The sequence below is a fragment of the Sceloporus undulatus genome, chromosome 2, assembly GCF_019175285.1.
Source record: "Sceloporus undulatus isolate JIND9_A2432 ecotype Alabama chromosome 2, SceUnd_v1.1, whole genome shotgun sequence".
Classification (NCBI taxonomy): Eukaryota; Metazoa; Chordata; class Lepidosauria; order Squamata; family Phrynosomatidae; genus Sceloporus; species Sceloporus undulatus.
The window spans coordinates 158,339,045-158,360,028 of NC_056523.1; the positions used below are offsets into that span (position 1 = coordinate 158,339,045).

Here is a 20,984-nt window from a genome sequence, read left to right on the forward strand (position 1 = left end):
TGGTCTGACCAAGCATAGTTATTTTTGTGTCCTTAACAAATAACAGGAGTCAGAACGACCAGCATAATAGTAAGAATGTGACTAGAAACAATAATACAATAAAGAATATGCTGTTTCAAAGATCAAATGCAATCGGGTGAATATTTAAAGGGTGAACCCACCGCATCAGCACGTACCATAAAGATTTTGACTACAGTAGCAGTGGGGAAGGTATGTCAATCCAAATGTTGATGTACTCCAACTTTCATCATCCCCAGACAGCAGAAAGAGATGGCAGGAGTTGTAATACAACAATATCTGGAGGATCACAGGTTTCCTATCCCTGCTCAAGGTTTATATCCCACTTCACTAGCATCTCACTGCAAACTTGAATCTAGCAACATGGAAGTAAATCTTGGTGAACTCAGCAGGACTTCTTTGGAACTACGAGTTGTCAGTTCCCCACAAAGCTATTTGCCATACAGAATAACTTTAAACCAACAATTATACAATTTCATGGTCCATCAAGATAATGAATTAATCATCCAGATCCAAACAGGCAAGAATTTATAATCTATAAAAATAAAGGTTAACTGTTCTAAGTAAAGAAGTTGGTTTGCAGTAGAAATTTATTCACCCCTTTGATCAGGTAGGGATCTTATTCTTTAGTAATAAAAATTATATTTCCCAAAGTTTCTAAGCAACAATACACTATGATGCCTGCCTTTAGATGACCTTGTTGCCAACCATTTCTTGTAAGGTGGTGGGGGGAATGAAAGACACTGAGGTAACATCTGCTGTCAGTAATAGCCAGGGTGATTGCATAAGACTTCTGTGTGTTTTTTCCCACCATGGGACTGCTCCTTCTCTCTAAAAAGTAGCCGCTCTGATAGCCATTAGGGCTGAAGGGCGGGGTATAAATACCATAATAAAAATAGTAATAAAAAAAAACAGTGCAGGCTTACCTGATTGGTTATGTCATAAACCACAATTGCAGCTTGAGCGCCCCGATAATACATAGGGGCCAAACTGTGATATCTTTCCTGACCAGCTGTATCCCAGATTTCAAATTTTACTGTTGTGTCATCTAGACAGACAGACTGTGTGAGGAAAGCCGCTGTGAAAAAAAAAGATGGAAAGTTCACCTTAGGAACCTCAAAAACCTGACTTCTGGTCGGGGCATGAAAATTTTGATCTACATCATCATCGTGCTCATCTTATCATTCCTGACTGGCAAACCAGCTCAGTTCACTACATTTTCAGGCAAGGATGGACAAATTGTGATCCCCCAGGACTGTTTTTGTGGCCCCAGCCCATACCCATAATTTTTTTGAAATAAAAAATTTTGTCCCTAAATTTTCTCCAAGGTGATGTGAATGACATTTTTGCCATGTTTTTGCCTGCCTTAGGCTATCTGAGGCTCAAGAGAGACCATTTTTAAAACAGGAAGTAAACAATTAGTGACTTCCACATACTGCCTTTTTAAAAAGGCTTCTCTGGGGCCTAAAAATAAGGTGGAAATGCCCACATGCCCCCAGAGAGCATTTGGGGCATACTGCAGTGGGGGCACAGCCCTTTAGGGTCTCCTAGGGAATTAATGCAGCCTGGTTGCCTCTCACAGTTGCCCACTCTATCTTTATCGCAAAGCTATTGAGAATTGTACTAAAATTGTAAATGATGCAGATGTCTGTATCCTGTATGCTGGGGTCCACTGTGCTTCCCTAACATTTAGGCTATTGATTTTTTCCCCAGAAGCTCCACAACTTACCGCCAATGGTGCTCTCTTGGTATTCGTGGAACTGTCCCTTGACAAAACGCAGCACCAGGCTGGATTTTCCTACTGCTGATTCACCCAGTAGTACTAGCTTGAACTGACAGATCTTACTGGCTTGTGACTGACCATTTGGCCTGGCAGCTCCTCTGCTGGTCATGGCCTGGATTCCAAGAGCAGCCTGTGCCCCAGCCAATGCAAAAACCTACCAGCCACTGACCAGACCTTGTGAGCACAGAAGGTTTTGGCTTGGAACAAGATGACAGCTTCCTTCACGTCAGTAATTCCTGCTGTGATAAAAGAACAAAGATTGGTTAGTGAGTAGGCAACAGATAGATGCTGCAGATGCGTGGATGTAAACTCAATGGACACATGTTAGAGATTCAGCAGAACTGATAATCAAACCAATGTCAGCTAATCAATAGCAATGAGGAAATGAGGTTCAACCCTGGCCTTGGTTACTTCATCTGTGAAGGAAGCAGCCCTGCTGTTAAAGCACCCACAAGAAGAACATCACATTTTTGTAACACATGAATATGCAAGCAAAGAAAAATAATATTTAGCCCACAAGTAGCAAAGTAACCTGATCCCTAGGGATCAAGACAATTTACTCTGAGAGAGAGCCAAGGGCCAGATATCTCCTACATTTTACCTAATCAGCTTTATTTTACTGTTGGAATATTAAAACTGAAAGAGCAGACCTCAATCACACCAACATATTTTTAAAGTCAGCCCTCCACAGTAAGTCTGGGGACAAGCACCCTGGTGTATATAAAGCTCTATGATCAATGAGTCAGCAACTCCTGCAGATGCCTTTCTTTCACACTCCTCAAGGTGGAGTAATCATGTGGCATCAATAGCCAAGCCTAGAGGAACAACACTCTCAGCCAACTCCATACAGAGCCAAAAATCTCTGTTGCATCATGTGCTCAGACCAGGCCATCAATAAGGCCTACATCCAGCTTTTTATGTGAAGTCACAGTGCAACATGTCAGATTAATTGTTTTCTTCCTTCTCCTCCAGCAAGTTTTCTTCATCACTAAAGGTCTGTTTTTACTGATTGTGTCTATTCTAGAAATAAATGAACTTCATGTCTTCATACAGAGTAATGAAGATTTCAATTTCTTAGGTACCCAAGGGTGAGGTACCTGAATGGTTTTATGAGTCCCAAGTAGAAAATGGTCTCACAATTTTTTGTCTCAAATCTTCTCATCAACAACCCCAATGATTATTGTTTCCCCATACGCATAGTATTTTCTGATAACCTGATCTCCATGACTGAAGTTGTAATAGATGAAGCCACACATGCCTTCTCACTCCATGCTTTGTTGTTTAAATATCAGATAACAGATTCAGAAAGGAAAAAAAGAGGGAACAGGATTATAGTAGCTACTTCATGGAATAGGGAAGGCTATTTATTTTATATTGAAAATAGCCCAGGAAGGGATAGCATAAGGAAAATGGGGGAGAATCTGCTAATTCACACTTTCACCAATAAACAGACAAGAAGGGCATTTTTAAAATAGTGGCCATCCCAAGACAAGCAGATAGACCAAGTGAATATATGACCGGATACTTGTTGCTACAATACACAAGGAAGTAATGTGGAATTGTATTTCCAATGACCACTCACTTTTCAGCAAGTCAAGTGAGGTGAAAACCTCCCAAACATACATAAGTCAAGCTGCTGATCATTCATGAAGGTACATTCACCAAAATGTTGAACCTGGGTTCAAACTATAAAATACAATGAGAATTTCATTTCTGTAACTGGGCTAAAGAGTGGGATACTAATGTTTTCAGTTCTGATAAATTTAGATTTTATTCTGGTTTTTCCTTGGAGACTTGTTGGGGGAGTCAATGAACCATATGAGGACAAAATACAGTGGGTATTTGTTATCCGCTGGGGTTTGGTTCCAGGACCCACCATGGATAACACAGTCCATGGATGCTCAAGTCCCATTAAATACAATGACATAGCAAAATGATGTCCCTTATATAAAATGGCAAAATCAAGGTTTGCTATTTGTAATTTATACTTTTTAAAAATAGTTTTAAGTTGTGGATGCTTGAATTCGTGGAATAAAAATCCATGGATAAGGAGGGTCAACTGTACATACAGAATAATATGGACTCAGATTTAGATCAGATGAAGCTTACCATCACCTGAGAGCCTGAACAACTGTCAGATCCCTACTGATTTTGAAACAGGATAGGCATTCCAAAGCCCTCTGAATGTTAATCAATTTCCACTGCCATCAGCTAGAACCAATGGGGAGAGATTAAGGGAGTTGCAGCCCAACAGCATCGGGTGCACCATGTTTCCCATCCCTGCTTTAATAAAAAAAACCACCCATGATTGCCATATCCAACATTTTGAGACAGTGTTTTACTTCAAAAAATGAAGATGCAAGTCAACAAAGCATTCAATTTCTGATAAGTAACAAGTAAAATCACAAATCCATATGAAGAGTCTTCTCTAACATGCAAGTTTCTTCTTTTTTCTCTGTGAATTGCAATTTTGATTTGTAGGCACTTCTTAGTAAACACACAAGAGTTTAGAGCAAAAGGTTTGTTTTTAGGAATCTTTAGTAATACCAGCAATTCTGTATTAGCAACTTTTCTTTTCTTGGTAAACTCTGTATTAGTAACCTTTGTATGCTCTCAAGTATGGATGGCAACACCAAATGCAAACTCAGTGCTCAGGATTCTTAGGGAAGGGATCAAGAATAACAACGGTGTATTGCTAGCAAGTTTATTTGACATTTTACAACTATACAAGTGAAATACTGTATACCTCTGATTAGACCATTTAAAAAGTGTCACGGAATTGTAAAGGTGAAGAAAAAGAACCAAATTTATTAGGGACTTTGCTTGCAAAGAAAACTGTTTTCTGAAATTTTATAGATTAAAAAAATCTTTTAGTTCAAATAAAACTACCGTAACCCCAAAACTTGGCTCGAAGTGTTTGATAGGATTCACAGATATTCCACAAACACAAGACAGCTGGTATATGGTTTTCTAAAGCTTAATGGAAATGTAAGTTCCCTCCTGCAATGTGCAGCAAGATTAAGCATGGGACAAAGTTAACACCTACACTATCTTTTAGTAAAGCAGATACTATGTATGTAGGTTTCTTTCAGCTGAGTCTGCTAAACACAGAAATCATTTCCTTCCTTTTCCAAGACCTCTGTAAAGACAGAGCAATTGAGCAATGACCTTGCAGACATCCTGTCCCAATTTCCTGGAAAGAACCCTCTACATATCTAGAGAGGCGGTCAGCACAGCTGATGCCAGCTTGGTTAGGGAAGCCCAGAAGGACATACTGAACTCCCCACTGCTGTCAAATTGGTCTTGGATTACAGGCACAGTACAAAAACCCAAGAATTACCTGCAAGCAAGTTAACTTTTTTCTATCCAAAGGACTGTATCACACTTAAAACTAGCTTAGTATGCCTCCTTCTTAAAGTGATTCAAATTTCCAGATGAGAAGGGAAGAAAGATATTAAAGCAGATAAGAGGAAAATGTAATATACGTTTTACACCAACCACTACCATAAGTTTATACACATAAACGGGGAGAGGGGGGTTAACTTCCTTATCAAGTGGCAACTACCACTTAAAATGGGACAATTTGACTTAATTTGTTTCCTACTCAGTACATTTCTTCCCCGAAAGAGAGTTTGTGATTTTACCATGAAATATGTTTATCTCCTAAGAACTGCTACTCCTAAAGAACTTTGAAAACACTCCCCATGGCATTTATTCTCCAAAATGAAACCCATTAATATGAAACACTGGTACAACCATCTCAGAAAACATACCTCTGGTGTAAAGTATTTGTTTTGCTGTGATATGAAATACATTTGTACTTACAAGTACAGAGAAGGTGGAGTGGGTGTTTGTGGTAGCACTTTAGACAAATGATATCAGTTGCATTGTTTTGATTAAGGAAACCAGAGTCACGTCTTAAACTAAGTGATCACATTTGTAACTTACAATAGTCATACATTCCATAACCACTTCATTTGCAGACACTTCATATTGGAAATTCAAAAACCTAACAATTTGATTTCTACCCCAAAACAGAAGGCATCCATTCACTTAACTATCAAAGTTTTCCCCCTCCAAAAATTACTAAGCTAGTGTCTATAAATCCAAGATCATGAATAAATGCCATCATTCTAAATCAATTTCTCTGCTATTTCCTGAAAAAATTACTAAGTATACACAAATCTAAAATGACCAATGAACCTCTCAACCTTTCTTTCAACTTCTTTAAATGCTTTCATATCAAGTTTTACTACTCTCCTGCAATATTTTGCATTAATCTGTTTAGCAAAACACGTGTTTCTGGAATGAATTCTTTATAATAAACTATTCAAGGCAATCCAAGAAGCTCCTAGCATATATTCATATCCTGAAACACTCCCTGAGCAGTAATAAAGGCTGGGGAAGTAATTTGCCTTCCTATGGTAAAGTCAAAAGTCATTCGCCTATTCAGTAAGAAACAAGGGTCTTTGAGTACTCTGAAGATTTATTTATTGTGCCAATTTATTGTGTCACCAAATTTTGCTTTGCTGCAACAGATGAACACAGCTATGCCTTTGAAACTTCTATGTAACTTAAATCAAGAAACTCTAGAGGTGACCTGATTAGCAGGCAACACATGCATTTAACACTGAAAAAGAAATAGACATTGAATCAACAGACAGAATAAGTTTTTGCAACAGCCTGAATATAACATGGTACAGTTCACACAGCAGGTAAATACTGGAATATTATGCCATTTGTGAAAAGAATAAGCCCTCCAACATGTAAACTTTCCAAGACCCCAACAACAAATGTGTTATGTGGCTAAATTATTGGGTTAACACTAACATTTAGGGAAGTTCAGCTGCTCTCAGAATCTTTACAACCAAATTTTATTTTGCTTTATCCATAAACTATTAAATCCAACATAGGTCTCAATCAATAACATGTAGCAGAATACATGTTTCACGAAACACAGCACCTGCACTGCAAAATAATGCAGTTTGACACCACTTTAATGGCCCTGGCTCAATGCTATGGAATCCTGTGACTTGTAGTTTGTTGCAGCACCAGATCTCTCTGACCAAGAAGGCTAAATGTCTTTCAAAACTACAAATTCCAGAATTCCATAGCACTGAGCCATGGCAGTTAAACAGGTATCAAACTGCAATATTTCTGTAGTGCATCAATACACTATTGTATTGATGTTTTTTGTATTGATTTTTTTTATGTTTGTTTTATATAATAAAATTATTTAAAAATATATTTCTGTAGTGCAGATGCAGCCTTAGTGTAATTAAGCTACTTCATATACCCATCTATAAGTTGAAAAATGTATGCCAAAAAGCTGACCCTAAAATTCTGGGTCAACTGATATATAGGTCAACATGATTAAACTGCTCAGAAAAATTAGGCTGGCAGTTAGCTCTGATTTCTCTGCTGTGGTGGGAAGCAAAAAAACAGTGTCCTAAAAGAAGTGCCATCATCCTCCCACATCTTGCCAATGAACTCCAAAAGAGGCACTACCGAGGCAGGGATAATGGGGAAGGGTGGGAGACAACTGGTGCTTCTTTAACAGTAAAAGAAGCGCCCAATTTTATACATCACAGTATCTGTGTATGGTTCAGTGCACAATACTGGACACAATTAAGGAAGCTGAATTTACATTCATCTGTGAGGAGCTATCCAGAAAAGCACCCGTAAAGGACACCAAGGAAATCCCTTGCTCCTGCAATCAGAAAATGCAACATGGAGTTCATTTCAGGCTTCGAAGTTCATGCTGCTCATCATCCAAATAGTATACTGTAGGTGTGCAGAGATACAGGAAGCAGACAAGTCTCTCCAATTATGGGAGTGGGTGGGACCAATTGTCTTATCTCTGCTCAAAGGTGGCAAGACTTTCAGGCTAAAAACAAGAGAGAGAGGAAGGGTTTGATTTCCCTGCCAATCCTAGATTAGAATGGGTCATAATTCCAACTGTAATTTCCTATTTCAAGATATTAGCCTGAATCTTGAGAGCATAATAAAAACTAAATAAAGGAAGGGGGGAATGAATATATCATGCAGGATTGTGTATTTTCACTTCTTTCTTTGAGCTCTCAATGTAGACAAGCAGCTCTTAAACCACGTTTGGCTATAGTAAGCAGCTCTTCAGAATATTTTTTTTTAAATATACAAATGTGACATTACAGGTGGTAGGAGTCCCAGTTAAGTAAGTTTTCAATGAAATTAACAGCCTAAATCTTTATAGTTTTACTGAGAAGTCAGTCTCTATCCTCAGCAGAATTTAGGGCTCCAGATTTAGGAGGCGGAGGAATCAAGTTAGTTAAATGTCATTTCATGCTGAACAACACAGAATATAATTTCCAAACCCAACAGGCAGAGTGTTTATTATTATTAATATTATTATTATTAATATAGCGCTGTTTCAGTGATTTAGGTTGAAAAATTACATCTAAGATTCTTTTTGTGAGATATACTACAGAAAAAATGCTTTAATCTCAGAGGGTTTTTGTTTTAAGTTAGCCAAAGTAGTATATCTGCTTGCCCATGAGATAACAAGAGTGTTTGCAGAGCACTACAGCTGGAGAATGAGGCAGCAAGAGCTCTCCCTGCCTCCTCTGTCAGTCAATCTGTGGGAGTCTTGGATTTTACATATCCAGCACAGAACTGCAGCAGGCTGATAGAGAAGGGAAGAGGTAATTCATGCTTCTTCCCTCAGTCTATGCTTTTACACTAAACATACAGGTCTGCTGAGTTAGCCCAGCACTGAAATCTCGACAGACATTGGTGGCAGACAGATGGAGCATTCCTACCACATTTTACCACACGAGGCAATTCAAACTAGCAGTACTATTAGACAGCATTCATCCCAAAAGAGGAAAAGGAAGGCCCTCTCCCCCCAATAAGTTTGTCTCAATGAAAATTTTGTTAGATTGAAATGAGTTCTAGAATTTGCCATCTAGTTGCCTGGAATAATTGTTTTAAGTTCTGATTCAGTGACTAATTGCCATGTTGATGAATACCAAAGAATGGGTTGGGTCATTGTATATCAGTATATATATATAATTTCTCTGGATATTCAATCCCAAAGAGTACTGTATCCAGGAAGGCTGGATTATAGCTTTTCATGCTTGATATTTATAGCCTTCATGGGGAAAGGGAGGTGGCATCATATCAATACTTTGATAAATAGATATTTATTAGTAATTGCTTCAGTTGCTTATATCTCTTGTATTAAATATTTTCTTTCACTGGGAAACAATGACACTAGTTGGTTGTACAGAGCTTGACTGCTGCAGGAAACAATTGTGTTTCCTGGATGTATACTGTACTAGTGTCCACCTGGGCTGACAGAAACCCATGTTATCACTGCTATGGGAATGACAGGAGTTGTGATCCACGCATCAGGAAGGCATATTCAACAGGTGTTTTATATACAAAAATAAGACTGTCCTTATCCCAAGCTATTCTACCCTCCCTAGGTATTAAGTAAATGCATGAAATTAGTTCCCCTAAGCCATCCAGGTTCCTCCAACCTGGCAGCCTTCATATGTACTATACTATGATTCCTGTCACTCAGCCAGCATAGCTAACAATTGCAGCTAGAGATAACAAATATCACACCTGGACAGTATCAAGTTGGAGGAGGCCAAATTAAAATAATATGTGTAGATATCTGCTAGAGCAAGTTGTATACCTTTGCCCCCCCCCCCCACTGGAAGTGGTATTCCATTATCAATTTAGATCCATACTTCTGACAACTCACAAATTTCAGCGATAAAAGCCTACCCTGGCTTCTCTGTAGAACAAGTAATTTGCAGATATGTGGATGTATACAATCTAGTTACTAGATAGTTGAAAGCTGCAGAAAGTTAATAATTGCTCTCTTGCTCTGGTACACTATGCAAATTAGTTTACTAATGCAAATTACAAATGCAAATTAGGTTTACTTATTTCTGGGGGAAAGAAACTTTTTGTATATGAAGAAATCATCAGTCTTCACAACAGCTGAATGTACAAGAATACACTCTTCAGGTGAAAGCTATCAAAAGTATGACACTGTATGAGATATAGTAGGGGCAGATAGACCTCTGAGGGATAGGAAAGGGGTAAAGCCAGTGTGGTGTAGCGCTTTGAGCATTATAGAATCAGAGTTAGAACAGCAAGGGCCATCCAGTCCAACCCTCTGCCATACAGGAATTCACAATTGAAGCACCCCTGACAAATAGCCATCCAGTCTCTTTTTAAAGAACAAGGTGACTTCACCATACTCCGATGGAGTGTGTTCCAGGACTAGATTAACTACATACAAAGGTATTAAAAGAACTGGCAAATGTAATCTCAGAGCCACTGGCAATATTTTTTGAGAACTCCTGGAGAACAGAAGTCCCAGCAGACTGGAGAGGGCAAACTTTGTCTCCATTTTCAAAAAGGGGGAAAAGAGGATCTCAACAATTATTGTCCAGTTAGTCTGACATCAATACCAGGAAAGATTCTAGAAGCGATCATTAAACAGAGTCTGTGAACATTTACAAAGCAATGCCATAATCATAAAAAGTCAACATGGGTTTCTGAGAAATAAATCATGCCAGATTCATCTGATTTTCTTCTTTGAGAAAATTACCAGCTTTGTAGAAAAGAGGAATGTTGTAGATATAGCATATCTTGATTTCAGTAAAGTGTGACAAAGTTCCTCATGATATTCTTGCAAATAGGCTTTTAAAATGTAGATTGGACAAGGCAACTGTTACATGGATTTCTAATTGGTTGACCGGCTGAACTCAAAAGGTGCTCAGCAATGGCTCCTCTTCATCCTGGAAAGAAGTGACCAGTGGAGTCCCACAGGATTCTGTCCTGGTAGACAGTGCTATTCAACAACTTTATCAATGACTTGGGTGAAAGAATAGAAGGCATGCTTATCCAATTTGCAGATACCAAATTAGGAGGAGTAGCTAATACCCCAGAGGGATCAAAATTCAAGAAGACTTGAACAGATTGAAAAGCTGGGCCAGAGCTTAAAAAATGAATTTCAACACAGAGAAATGTAAGGTATTGCACTTAGGGCAGAAAAATTAAATGCATAGATATAGGATGGGTGACACCTGGCTTAATAAGACTACGTGTGAAAGGGATGCAGGAGTCCTAGTAGACCACAAGTTGAACATGAGTCAACAGTGTAATGCGACAGCTAAAAAGGCCAATGCATCAATAGAAATATAGTGTCTAGATCAAGGGAAGTAACAGTGCCACTCTATCCTGCTTTGATCAGGCCTCACGTGGAATACTGTGTCCAGTTCTAGGCACCACAATTCAAAAAGGATGTTGACAAATTGGAGTGTGTCCAGAGGAGGGTGACCAAAATGGTGAAGAGTCTGGAAACCATGCCTTATGAGGAAAGACTTAGGGAGCTGGGTATGGTTTGCCTGAAGAAGAGACAGTTAAGGGGTGAAAAGATAGCCTTGTATAAGTATTTGAAAGGCTGTCACATTGATAGAGCAAGCTTGTTTTCTGCTGCTCCAGAGACTTAAACATGGAACAATGGATCTAGGAAAAAAGATTCCACCTCAACATTAGGAGGAACTTCTTGACAGTAAGAGCTGTTCGACAGTGGAATGGCAGAGGATGGCAATGTCAAACCTCCTCTGAAGAAATCTGCCAAGAAAACCACATGATAGGGTTGTCATAAGTCAGAAAAGACTTGAAGGCACACAACAAAGACATCAAATGATAATTATGTAGCACATATTAACTAGATGTAGTGAGAAACCCAATACAATCCATTATTTTATTTCTTTGCCTTTACTACTTAACAGAACCAATCTGGTTTGCTAATCATTTTGCAAAGAGTCTTCACCATGAGAGGACACAGGCCAGAGGTGCTGTCACTTGGGAGACTGGCAGAGTGATTACAGAGAGACAGGAAGAAAAACTCACTCTTAGACGTTATGTGCACAACTTGCAGTCTATCATTCTCATGTTCAGGTCTCAACTTTGCTAATAGCAAATTTATTAATTCTTATACAACACTGGTTACAATCCAACAGTCCCTCAGCACAATGTAGAGATCAGCAGACAGAGATATATGATGTGGCAACTATGTAACTCCCATGCAGAATAGCAACACAGTGCAACACATGAATGACTGGGTGTCATTGCACTATGAACAGTGCACAATATGCAATGTTCAAAGACAGGGAACAGAAGAACACAATGTTTGTGCAAGTCTGATTGTCACTATTAGAATATATCTGATGCATGAGGGTGACTTTTTGGTCTCACATGCATAGGATGGCTTATGCATGTGTATATTCCCAACTGGCTGCCACCCACTGTGTGAAATAAAAAATGCTACAGATACCTTCCAATTCTTCATAGAATTATGAAGATACAATATCTTCATAGATACTTTCCAATTCTTCTAGTGTAGAAAATCCATAATAAGAATAACCACGAAATAAGTAGCTATGAGTCCATCTTACATTCCCAATACAAACTTCTTAATACGAAAGCAACAGGTAAATGCTTCTCTTAGTACTACACCCTCAGTTACTAGGATGGTCAAGTACTAAAATGACAGGAGAACTATGCACAGACTACTCAAAGAAGTTCAGAATTAAAATGTTTTGTGATGCTCCCAAGAACCTCATAATTTGATTTTTTGCGTGACATTTCTATGGGTTTGTTTTATCTTAAAAAGTAAATTCTCTATAGTCTAGCTCATACAATGGCAGAAAATGAGTATTAAGAAGATCAGAGATCAATGGTGAGGCCTTCTGTGCTCTGCAGTTTGTCAAACAATAACCTTGCATACCTCTTCCCCCCTTCAATCCTGCTCTTCAGCGTAGTTCCTGCCAATCAGTCTATATCTGCAAAATGTTATGCAGACCAAGTCTTTTATCCAGGCAGCCAAATCTGGATTTTCTTCACCCAAGTTTAGTTCCACAGAAATGATAGCCATGAAGGCTTCTCAGCATCAGTAACATTCTGTACATGACTTTCCTATAATTTTATATTTGACCATCCTTGTGGCCATACCAACAGCAGTATTTGCCTTGCTGCAAACTCTTGTCTGGATGGAGGGGAAAATATGCTGAATCCAGCCATGCAACCAGTAGTTACCATTGTAACTAATTTCTGCTTTCAGATATTTCCCACAGCTTCCAAATTTAGACTCCCAAGGCTTCAAATAAGTGAGTATCATTAGTAAGGGACTCTGGTGTAAAGACAAACCTTCCCCTCTATCTAAGCATGTAAAGTGACCATGCTAGAGACAAGTAGTTCTGTTTGACTGGGATCTGCTTGCACCAATTCAAGGACAAGCCTAGAAGAAGTGAGATTACATGTTTACCCATGCTATTGTTCTACACTTGAAGGGAACTCTTTCAATACCAGCAAAGCAAGATGGGAAGCTGATGTTTGCCAGGAATGTTACATCAGGGTCAGAGAACAAGAGGCAAAAGGCAGTTCAGCTATTTAGTTCAATTTTTCTATAGGCAAAGAGCTCAGCAGAGCTCCTTACCTCTTCCCTTTACAGATTCCTTACGTAGATTATGGCACAAAAACCAGTTAAATGAACCACCATGTAGTACAGTAATCTTTTAAGGACTGCCACCCTATAAGCAACATACACTTTAAAACTAAACCAAGATTTGTGATAGTAGTCAGGATATCCTTGTGTTAGGGTGCCTACTAAGCACTGTTCCCAAATGTTTTTAAATGATTAGTATTTTTCTCAACAGCATTTAATTTAAAACTACTGAGGTATTCTGTCTTCAACTATTACACATCTTGTGTTCATATTTTAGGCAGATCTAGTGGCCAGTTTACTGTCATCCACTGAATAAATAATTTAAATATGCACCAAGACAGCAATGATACAAAACGCACTGCCAGTAAATTTATACCATTTTATAGTATGAATACCACTATGGCTGGGGCTAAACAACAGGCTGCCACCCTATTTGTGTCAGAAAAGCAGAACTGAAACTTTCCTTTTCCAGAGAAGGTTGAGGCCATTTAGCAGTAAGTAAGAGCCCTGATTTTTTGCCTTAGAATACAGTTGCCCCTCTGTTTTTGCAGACTTGGAGTCCAGGTCCCTCGCCCTTTTACAGGTGTCAAATGGAGGGGGACAAAACGGGAGTGTGTGCTGGCATTCAAGCTAGTGGGGCTTGAATATTGTGATTTTTCATTTTCATGAAGGGAACAGATCCAGAACAGATCCCCCACAAAAATGGAGGGGTGACTGTATATGAATTTACTCCAATTGTCTGCTCCACATGAGCTCTTCTTAGACTGCTCAAAGAACTGGCCTTCCCAAGGAACAGACTTTAGTAAACTAAACAAAACATGTTAAGATACACATATTGGTATGCAGTAAACATGTACAGTGCACCCGCACCATACGCGGCTTCAAGCTTACATTTTTCTTCTTTTTAATATCGATGCCTTGAGACTACTTTGGACTGGATGATACATAATCGTATAAGTTTGCCTCTGTTTTATAGGAATTTTCTCTAATAAGAAAAAAAAGCTTATGCTGAAGCCACACGTCAATAAAACATATGGCACTGCACCCATGGCACATGCACTGTGCGGCACCGTGAGCAAGCGCCCCATTGTTTTCAATGGGGCGCAAGCATACATGGAATTCCCCTTACTCCAGATTCCCCACATAAGGGAAGGGCCCACTGTACAGGCTTGATAACTGTGAATCCTTTTCTGGGAAAATTGAAGCTTTGTGAGACATAACTTCTCCATCTCAACTTTTAAGTGGCATGTATACATGCATTGCACAGTACATGAACATAAGCAAAGCAAAATAAATAAATAAATCTCTGCTCCTCCTTCCATCAAATGTCTATACTTTCTGAGCAATGTTCAAGAAGAATCCTAACAGTGGTTTGATATGCAATCGGTTGTGGGCACCAGATATTCAGTAAGTTACAACAGTTCAAACAAAGCAAGAGCAGAGGTTATTAAACACATTGATTTTGAAGTTTAAAAAATTATTGCTATATGTTTCTTGAACCGTCTCGCTCTCTGCCATTGGCAAAGTCCTGTTGGTACACTGCAAAAACTTCAGCATGAAAGAAAACAAGGACATGATTTTCCAACTACCTTCAGTATTCATCCTGCAAGTATAATCAAATTGTCTTTCCCCAGTTGGGCCTAAGCAACCATTTTCCAGGTTTTTGCAACTACTCTTGACTCTAATGCCTTCATGTAATTTTCTAGGCAAAAAGTAAAGTACTGCTCATACTAAAAACACTAAATAGATTTTAGCACCTCATACTCTTGACATTACTTTCTTTATATTTTTCAATCCTGATTTTAACAATGGATTTCCCTCTAAGGTCCCGAACAGACACACCAAATGAAGATGCTTTGGAGTCATAATACTTAAATTACTCACATCTCCAAAGTGGCCGGAAGCTGCGCTCTAGTCCTTTGGAACAAAGCAAAAAGGAGCCAGGATAGACTGACTCCTGGAGGCGCTGGCGCCTGTGTACATGGCCTGCCTTGGGAGTGAGCCATGTGGACAGCAGGGATTTGACCGGCTTCCGGCTGGAGCAGACTCAGACCACTCTTTTGTGCCCACCTGTTCCACCCCTAAACAAAGCTTAGAGCCAGGGCTTGAATGTATTTCAGAAGCTACACAATATCTGTAGGTTTGGAGCCCATTTCGTGACCAGGGTTAAAATCTGTTAAGAAAACTTGGAATTTCATAGTATTTTATGTTTTGAATCTCCACAATAAGATGAATACAATACAGTACAGTATTAAAGATAACATATAAAATTGCAATAAAGGCAGCAAAAAAGGCTTTTTAACTTAAAACCATTTGTTGTTAAGTTTTCTTTTAGAATGTATTAATAAATTTTAATGAAAAATAAATTAAAACTATTGGAGCTGCACAGAACCACTCAACTGAGCTGTTTCAAGTGGTTAAGGATCTGTTACGATCTGGTCCTGAGGAGAATGTAAGCCAATCAACAGCTCACTATGAAGAATTTGCTCACATTTTGCTGCTAAATCACTTAGATTCACGCTGACTTAGATGCCAGAGTTGATACAGTGTTGGTGGATGTACCCTTTTGCAGCCTGATGATGTAGACAGGATCCTTGGAGAGGTGAGAGCCACTACATGTATACTAGACCCTTGCCCTTCCTGGCTTATTAAACAGGTCAGAGGAGGGCTGGTGGAATGGGTAAGGGAAGTGATTAATGCCTCTTTACAGCAAGGCAGGGTCCCAACATGCCTAAGAGAGGCTGTGGTAAGACCTCTTTTGGGGGGAAAAACCTTCCCTGGATCCTACTGCACTGGTCTCCAATCTTTCATTTTTGGGCAAGGTGCTGGAGCGTGTGGTGGCCTCCCAACTCCAGGAATTCCTGGATGAGATGGATTATCTACATCCATGTCAGTCTAGTTTTAGGTCTGGTTATGGGAAAGAAACAGCTTTGGTCGCCTTGGTGGATGACCTACGCCAGGGGTAGGCAACCTGCGGTCCATGGGCCGGATGCGGCCCGGCGAGGCCTTGGGACCGGCCCCAGCCCGGTCCTGCCACCGATTGCCGCCGGGGCCTTTGGCCTATCACGAGGAGGCGGGTAAGGGGGGAAGCGGGGGACAAGGGGGGGCAATTGTCTATAGAAGCCTCAGAAACATGCATTTATATTAACATTTTTTTAAAATCAGCAAATTTAGTTGTGTGTACTCCATTTTTTAAAATAAAGTGTCCTCTATTTGAAAATTTTGTCCTACATTTGGCCCGGTTTATTTATTTATATAATTTTTAAAAAATTGTTTAATTATTTATTTTTTGGCTGTCTGAGGGACAGCAACCCGGCCCCCGGCTCAAAAATGTTGCCTACCCCTGACCTACGCAGAGAACTGAACAGGGGGAGTGTGTCCCTGTTGGTTTTGCTGGACCTCTCAGCGGCTTTTGATACCATTGACCATGGCGTCCTTCTGACTTGCCTCTATGGGATGGGGCTTGGAGGTACTATACTACAGTGGCTCCATTCTTTCTTGGAAGAGTGTTCTCAGAAGATGGTGCTGGGGCATACCTGTTCAACTCTTGTCCATTGGCCTGCGGAGTCCTTCAGGGCTGGGTCCTGTCCCCTATGCTTTTTAACAACTACATAAAACCGCAGGGAGAGGTCATCCAGAGTTTTGGAGTAAGGTGTCACCTGTATGCTGATGATACCCTGCTCTATCACTCCTTTCCTCCTAATTCCAAGGAAGGTGTTTCTGTCCTAAACCAGTGTCTGGCTTCTGTAATGGACTGGATGAGGGCAAACAAATTGAAGTGCTGGATCACACCAAAGTCAGCATGCGCTCTGACTCCAAATTTAATCAGCTAGACTTTCCTAGGAATCCGTACATAAAGGTAATAAACATTCCCTGTTACTTTGTACTTGGTTAAGAGATAACCCCCATTCCCCACACCCAATCAAAGGCTCTCTTTTAAGGCTTTTGGGATTCCTGTTTGTCTTCCACTGCAGTCAAATTACCAAGATCATTTTACCAACCCTGGGAATTGGTATTTTTTTCCAAAATGAAAAGAGGAAGCCTTCCACTCTGAGTGAAAAGAAATTTATAATCACCAATCCAAACCTTGTATAGAGCAGGAAGGAGTTTTGTAAAAAGGTGAGATGTTGTTATGCCCTAGTGTTGTGACACTTTAGGAAAGTAAGGGCCAAAACACACTGCTGAAATAATCCAGTTTGAGACCACTTTAACTGCCCTGGCTCAATGCTAGGGAATTCTGGGAACTGTTGTATTGTTAGATATTTAGCCTTCTCTGTTAGAGAGCTCTGATGCCACAATAAACTACAATTCCCAGGATTCCCTAGCACTGAGCCAGGGCAGTTAAAGTGGTCTCAAACTGGATTATTTCTGCACTGTTTTTTGGTCCTAAGATTATGATAATCCTTGATCTGCTGTATCTAATAAATGTTATTTTTTCCAACTGAGTACACACAGAGGGTAGCAAGTCTATGCAAACAGAATTGTTAGTGCCTCTTTACAAATAACTTTGCAAAATTGTCAAATTCAAGATTTCTGTTGAGATAATATTATGAATATTGGAAGGAAACATCAAGTAATGAAAAGATAAAACTATAAATAAAAAAAATAAGCACACATACACAGTCATTACTAAGCTTAGTACTGGCACAATGTTATGCGTGTTCCAATAAAAGAATTCACTTTTTTCTACAACTGAATGATGATGCTTTCAGCTCTAAATATCAACACTACTTCACATTAGTTTTACTGTTCTAAACAGTTCTTTAATCTAATGGTACTCAGTAATGAAGGTTTACTTTTGGGGGGTTATAATGCCATAAAGAATGTCATATTCTTTTAAGATAACATCAGAGTCAAGCTGAATAATCATGCCATGTCAACTATAAACTTGTGCAACTTATTTAATAATGTTAAATGTTAAATTTAACTGGTTGTTGTTTTATAAGCAAAGGTGAATTGGTAACAGTAGCTAGGAGTAATGAGGCCAAAACCAGGGAGAGGCAACTTCTTCCAGAGGATTTAGGAGAAAGTATCCCATGAGTAAACAATATGAGGCTTATCATTTGGCATGCTGCAGACTGGACAAGAGATTCTGGGACAAACCCACATTGAATGACCTCATAACTCTCTGCAATCTAACCTGAATGATTCATATCCTTTCTATTCTTTGCAGCCCTACAAATGATCCAGTATCAGATTCCAAACCTGAGTAATACCAAGGGAATTCCATGGAAGAAGAAAAAACAACACTAATTCTAAAATAACAAACACTCAAATGAAATAGCCATAGAACTAGTCAGTGACTTATGCAGCTGTGCTGAACACAAGATGCACTGCGTTGTATTTAGTTACCATATTAGCACTGATATCTGCAAACCACCACCAATTAACAGGCCCTGCTGCTTTATGGAGAAAGCATATTAAATACTTCCAACCAGCCATGTCTGTTATACTTGATCCACAAGGAATCAAATTTTTTCTTTACCCTGTTTCTCTGGGCAACCTGCCTACACCAATGCATTTTTAATAGAGACAAGCTGTAAGAAGAACAGATTATAAGCGCCTTAAAGCAGGGAAATATGAATTCCTAATGTGCCCATCTTCATAGTATGCAGGGGATAATTGCCAGGATTAGGAAAAGCATCATCCAAAGGTTCTCTAGGGAAGCTATTCATACAGAGGTTGACTTTGCTTTAAAAAACAATCGCCCCAAGTGTGTGTGTGTGGGGGGGGGGGCATCAGGGTTGGCTAGGCAGCCCAATGGTGAAAAGGGATACTTCAGAACAAAAGGAAGAGAACATGGAATGTCCCAAAACCCAGCAGCTTCAACAGGTCAACAGCAACTGTACTCAAGTCTTGCAACTACTGTTTTAAAAAACCCCAGCTGTCAGCATAGCATAATGGTTTGAGTGTTGGGCTGTGACTCTGGAGACCAGGGTTCAAATCCTAACTCAGCCATGGAAACCAACTGAGTGACTTTGGGCAAGTCACTCTCTCTCAGCTGCAGAGGAAAGCAACGGCACAAAAGCCCTGTGAAGAAACCTGCCAAGAAAACCCCATGGTTAGGGTCACCATAAGTCAGAAAGGACTTGATGCCACACAACAACAACAGCTACAACAAATCTCAGTAGGAACATGACCAAGACAGAGAGGCTACTGCACCTGCTTGGGAACCGGTGAGCCTTCCCTTAATATCCTACTATAATTTATAACCCTCATGACCTTCATTCCCACTGTGGGAGGAAAAACAAGCAAAGCATTGGGTCTGAATAATTCAGCCATGGTTTGCAAACACACACACACACACACACCCCAACCTCAAGAAGGCGACACAAAATCCACTAAACCAGGCCTTATGCCAAACAGAAGCCCCTCTCCAAACCTCCTCAGAAGGCTCCCATCCGTCCATATTTTGGGTCTAAAAGACACACTGCAGAAATAATCCAGTTTGATACCTCCTTAACTGCCCTGGCTCAGTGATAGGGGATTCTGGGAAATGAAGTTGAGCTTCCTGTGTCAGAGAGAGAACGCTTTGGTATGCAAGGGGTGGCTTTGGTGACCCTAAGCATGGCAGGTTTTCTTGGCAGTTTTCTTCAGAGGGGTTCTGTGCCATTGCTTCCCCCTGAGGCTGAGAGAGAGTGGTCTTTGCCCAAAGTCACCCAGTGTCTTTTCATGGTTGACCTCAGCATTAGGAGGAACCTCCTGACAGTCAGGGCTGTCCGACAGTGGAACACATTCCCTCGGAGTGTAGTGGAGTCTCCTTCCCTGGAGGTCTTTAAGCAGAGGCTGGATGGCCCTCTGTCACTGGGATGCTTTGATTGAGAGTTCCTGCATGGCAAAGTGGGGCTGGGCTGGATCAGGGCCCTTGTGATCTCTTCCAACTCTGTGATTTTATGATCTTGTGCTGCATAGGATGGTAAAACAGGAGCAATGGATGCAAGCTCCAGGAACAGAGCTTCCACCTCAACATTAGGAAGATCTTCCTGACAGTGGAGGTTGTTCAACAATGGAACACCTTCCTTCAGAGAGTGGTGGGGTCTCCTTCCTTGGAGGCCTATAAACAGAGGCTGGACGACCGTCTGTCAGAAGGAGTGCTTTGGCAGAGAGTTCCTGCATGGCTGAAGGGGGCTGGACTGGATCAGGGCCCTTGGGGTCTCTTCCAACTGTGCTGTGATTCTATGGTTCTATGGTTCCTAGCCTTGGGCCAGGGCGGCTAAGGAGACCTCGAAGTGGGCTATTCCCGCAGTGTGTGTTTGGGGCCTGAATTTCCAACCAGAGGGAGGTGCACCGGGGGCCTCTGCGTCGCCGCCCGCCCTCTCAGCGCCCCCTCCACGTCCCAGAGGGAGAAGGGCCCTCCGCCTCCTCCCTCGCCACAAGGCCGGGGAAGCGGAGGGCGCCCCCGCCAAGCCCACCCCTGCGAGGGCCCCGCCCCGTCGCCAAGGCAACCAGCTAGGCCCAGCCGCCCCCCTCTGCCCCCGAGCCTGGCTTTCGGGTACCTGGCTCTGCTCCGGCTCCGGCTCCCCCCTCCGCGGCCCCGACTGACTCTCTCCCACACAAACAAACTACCTCAACCAAACCCACCTCTGTGCGGGGAGGCGGGGCCCGAGCGCCGCTCCAGCCAATGGGGGCGAGGCACCTAGAGCGCGGCCCCGCCCTCCGGACCAATCGCCT

The 20,984-nt window shown here is 40.8% G+C and overlaps 1 protein-coding gene across 2 annotated transcripts in view; it reads right to left on the minus strand.

The window, feature by feature from the left end:
- RAB5B (RAB5B, member RAS oncogene family) overlaps nucleotides 1-20,911 on the minus strand; it is a 35,251-nt gene extending 14,340 nt beyond the window's left edge. Inside the window, exons 1-3 of one of the 2 annotated variants that reach the window (XM_042449504.1) lie at nucleotides 20,810-20,911; nucleotides 1,748-2,040; nucleotides 945-1,096 (exon numbers count right to left, since the gene is read on the minus strand). In XM_042449504.1, coding sequence (XP_042305438.1) covers nucleotides 945-1,096; nucleotides 1,748-1,910 — 315 coding nt within the window. In that variant the 5' untranslated portion in view covers nucleotides 1,911-2,040; nucleotides 20,810-20,911. The remainder of the gene's footprint in view (nucleotides 1-944; nucleotides 1,097-1,747; nucleotides 2,041-20,809) is intronic. The other variant, XM_042449503.1, reaches the window with a different exon arrangement.
- Between the last annotated feature and the right edge of the window lie 73 nt (nucleotides 20,912-20,984).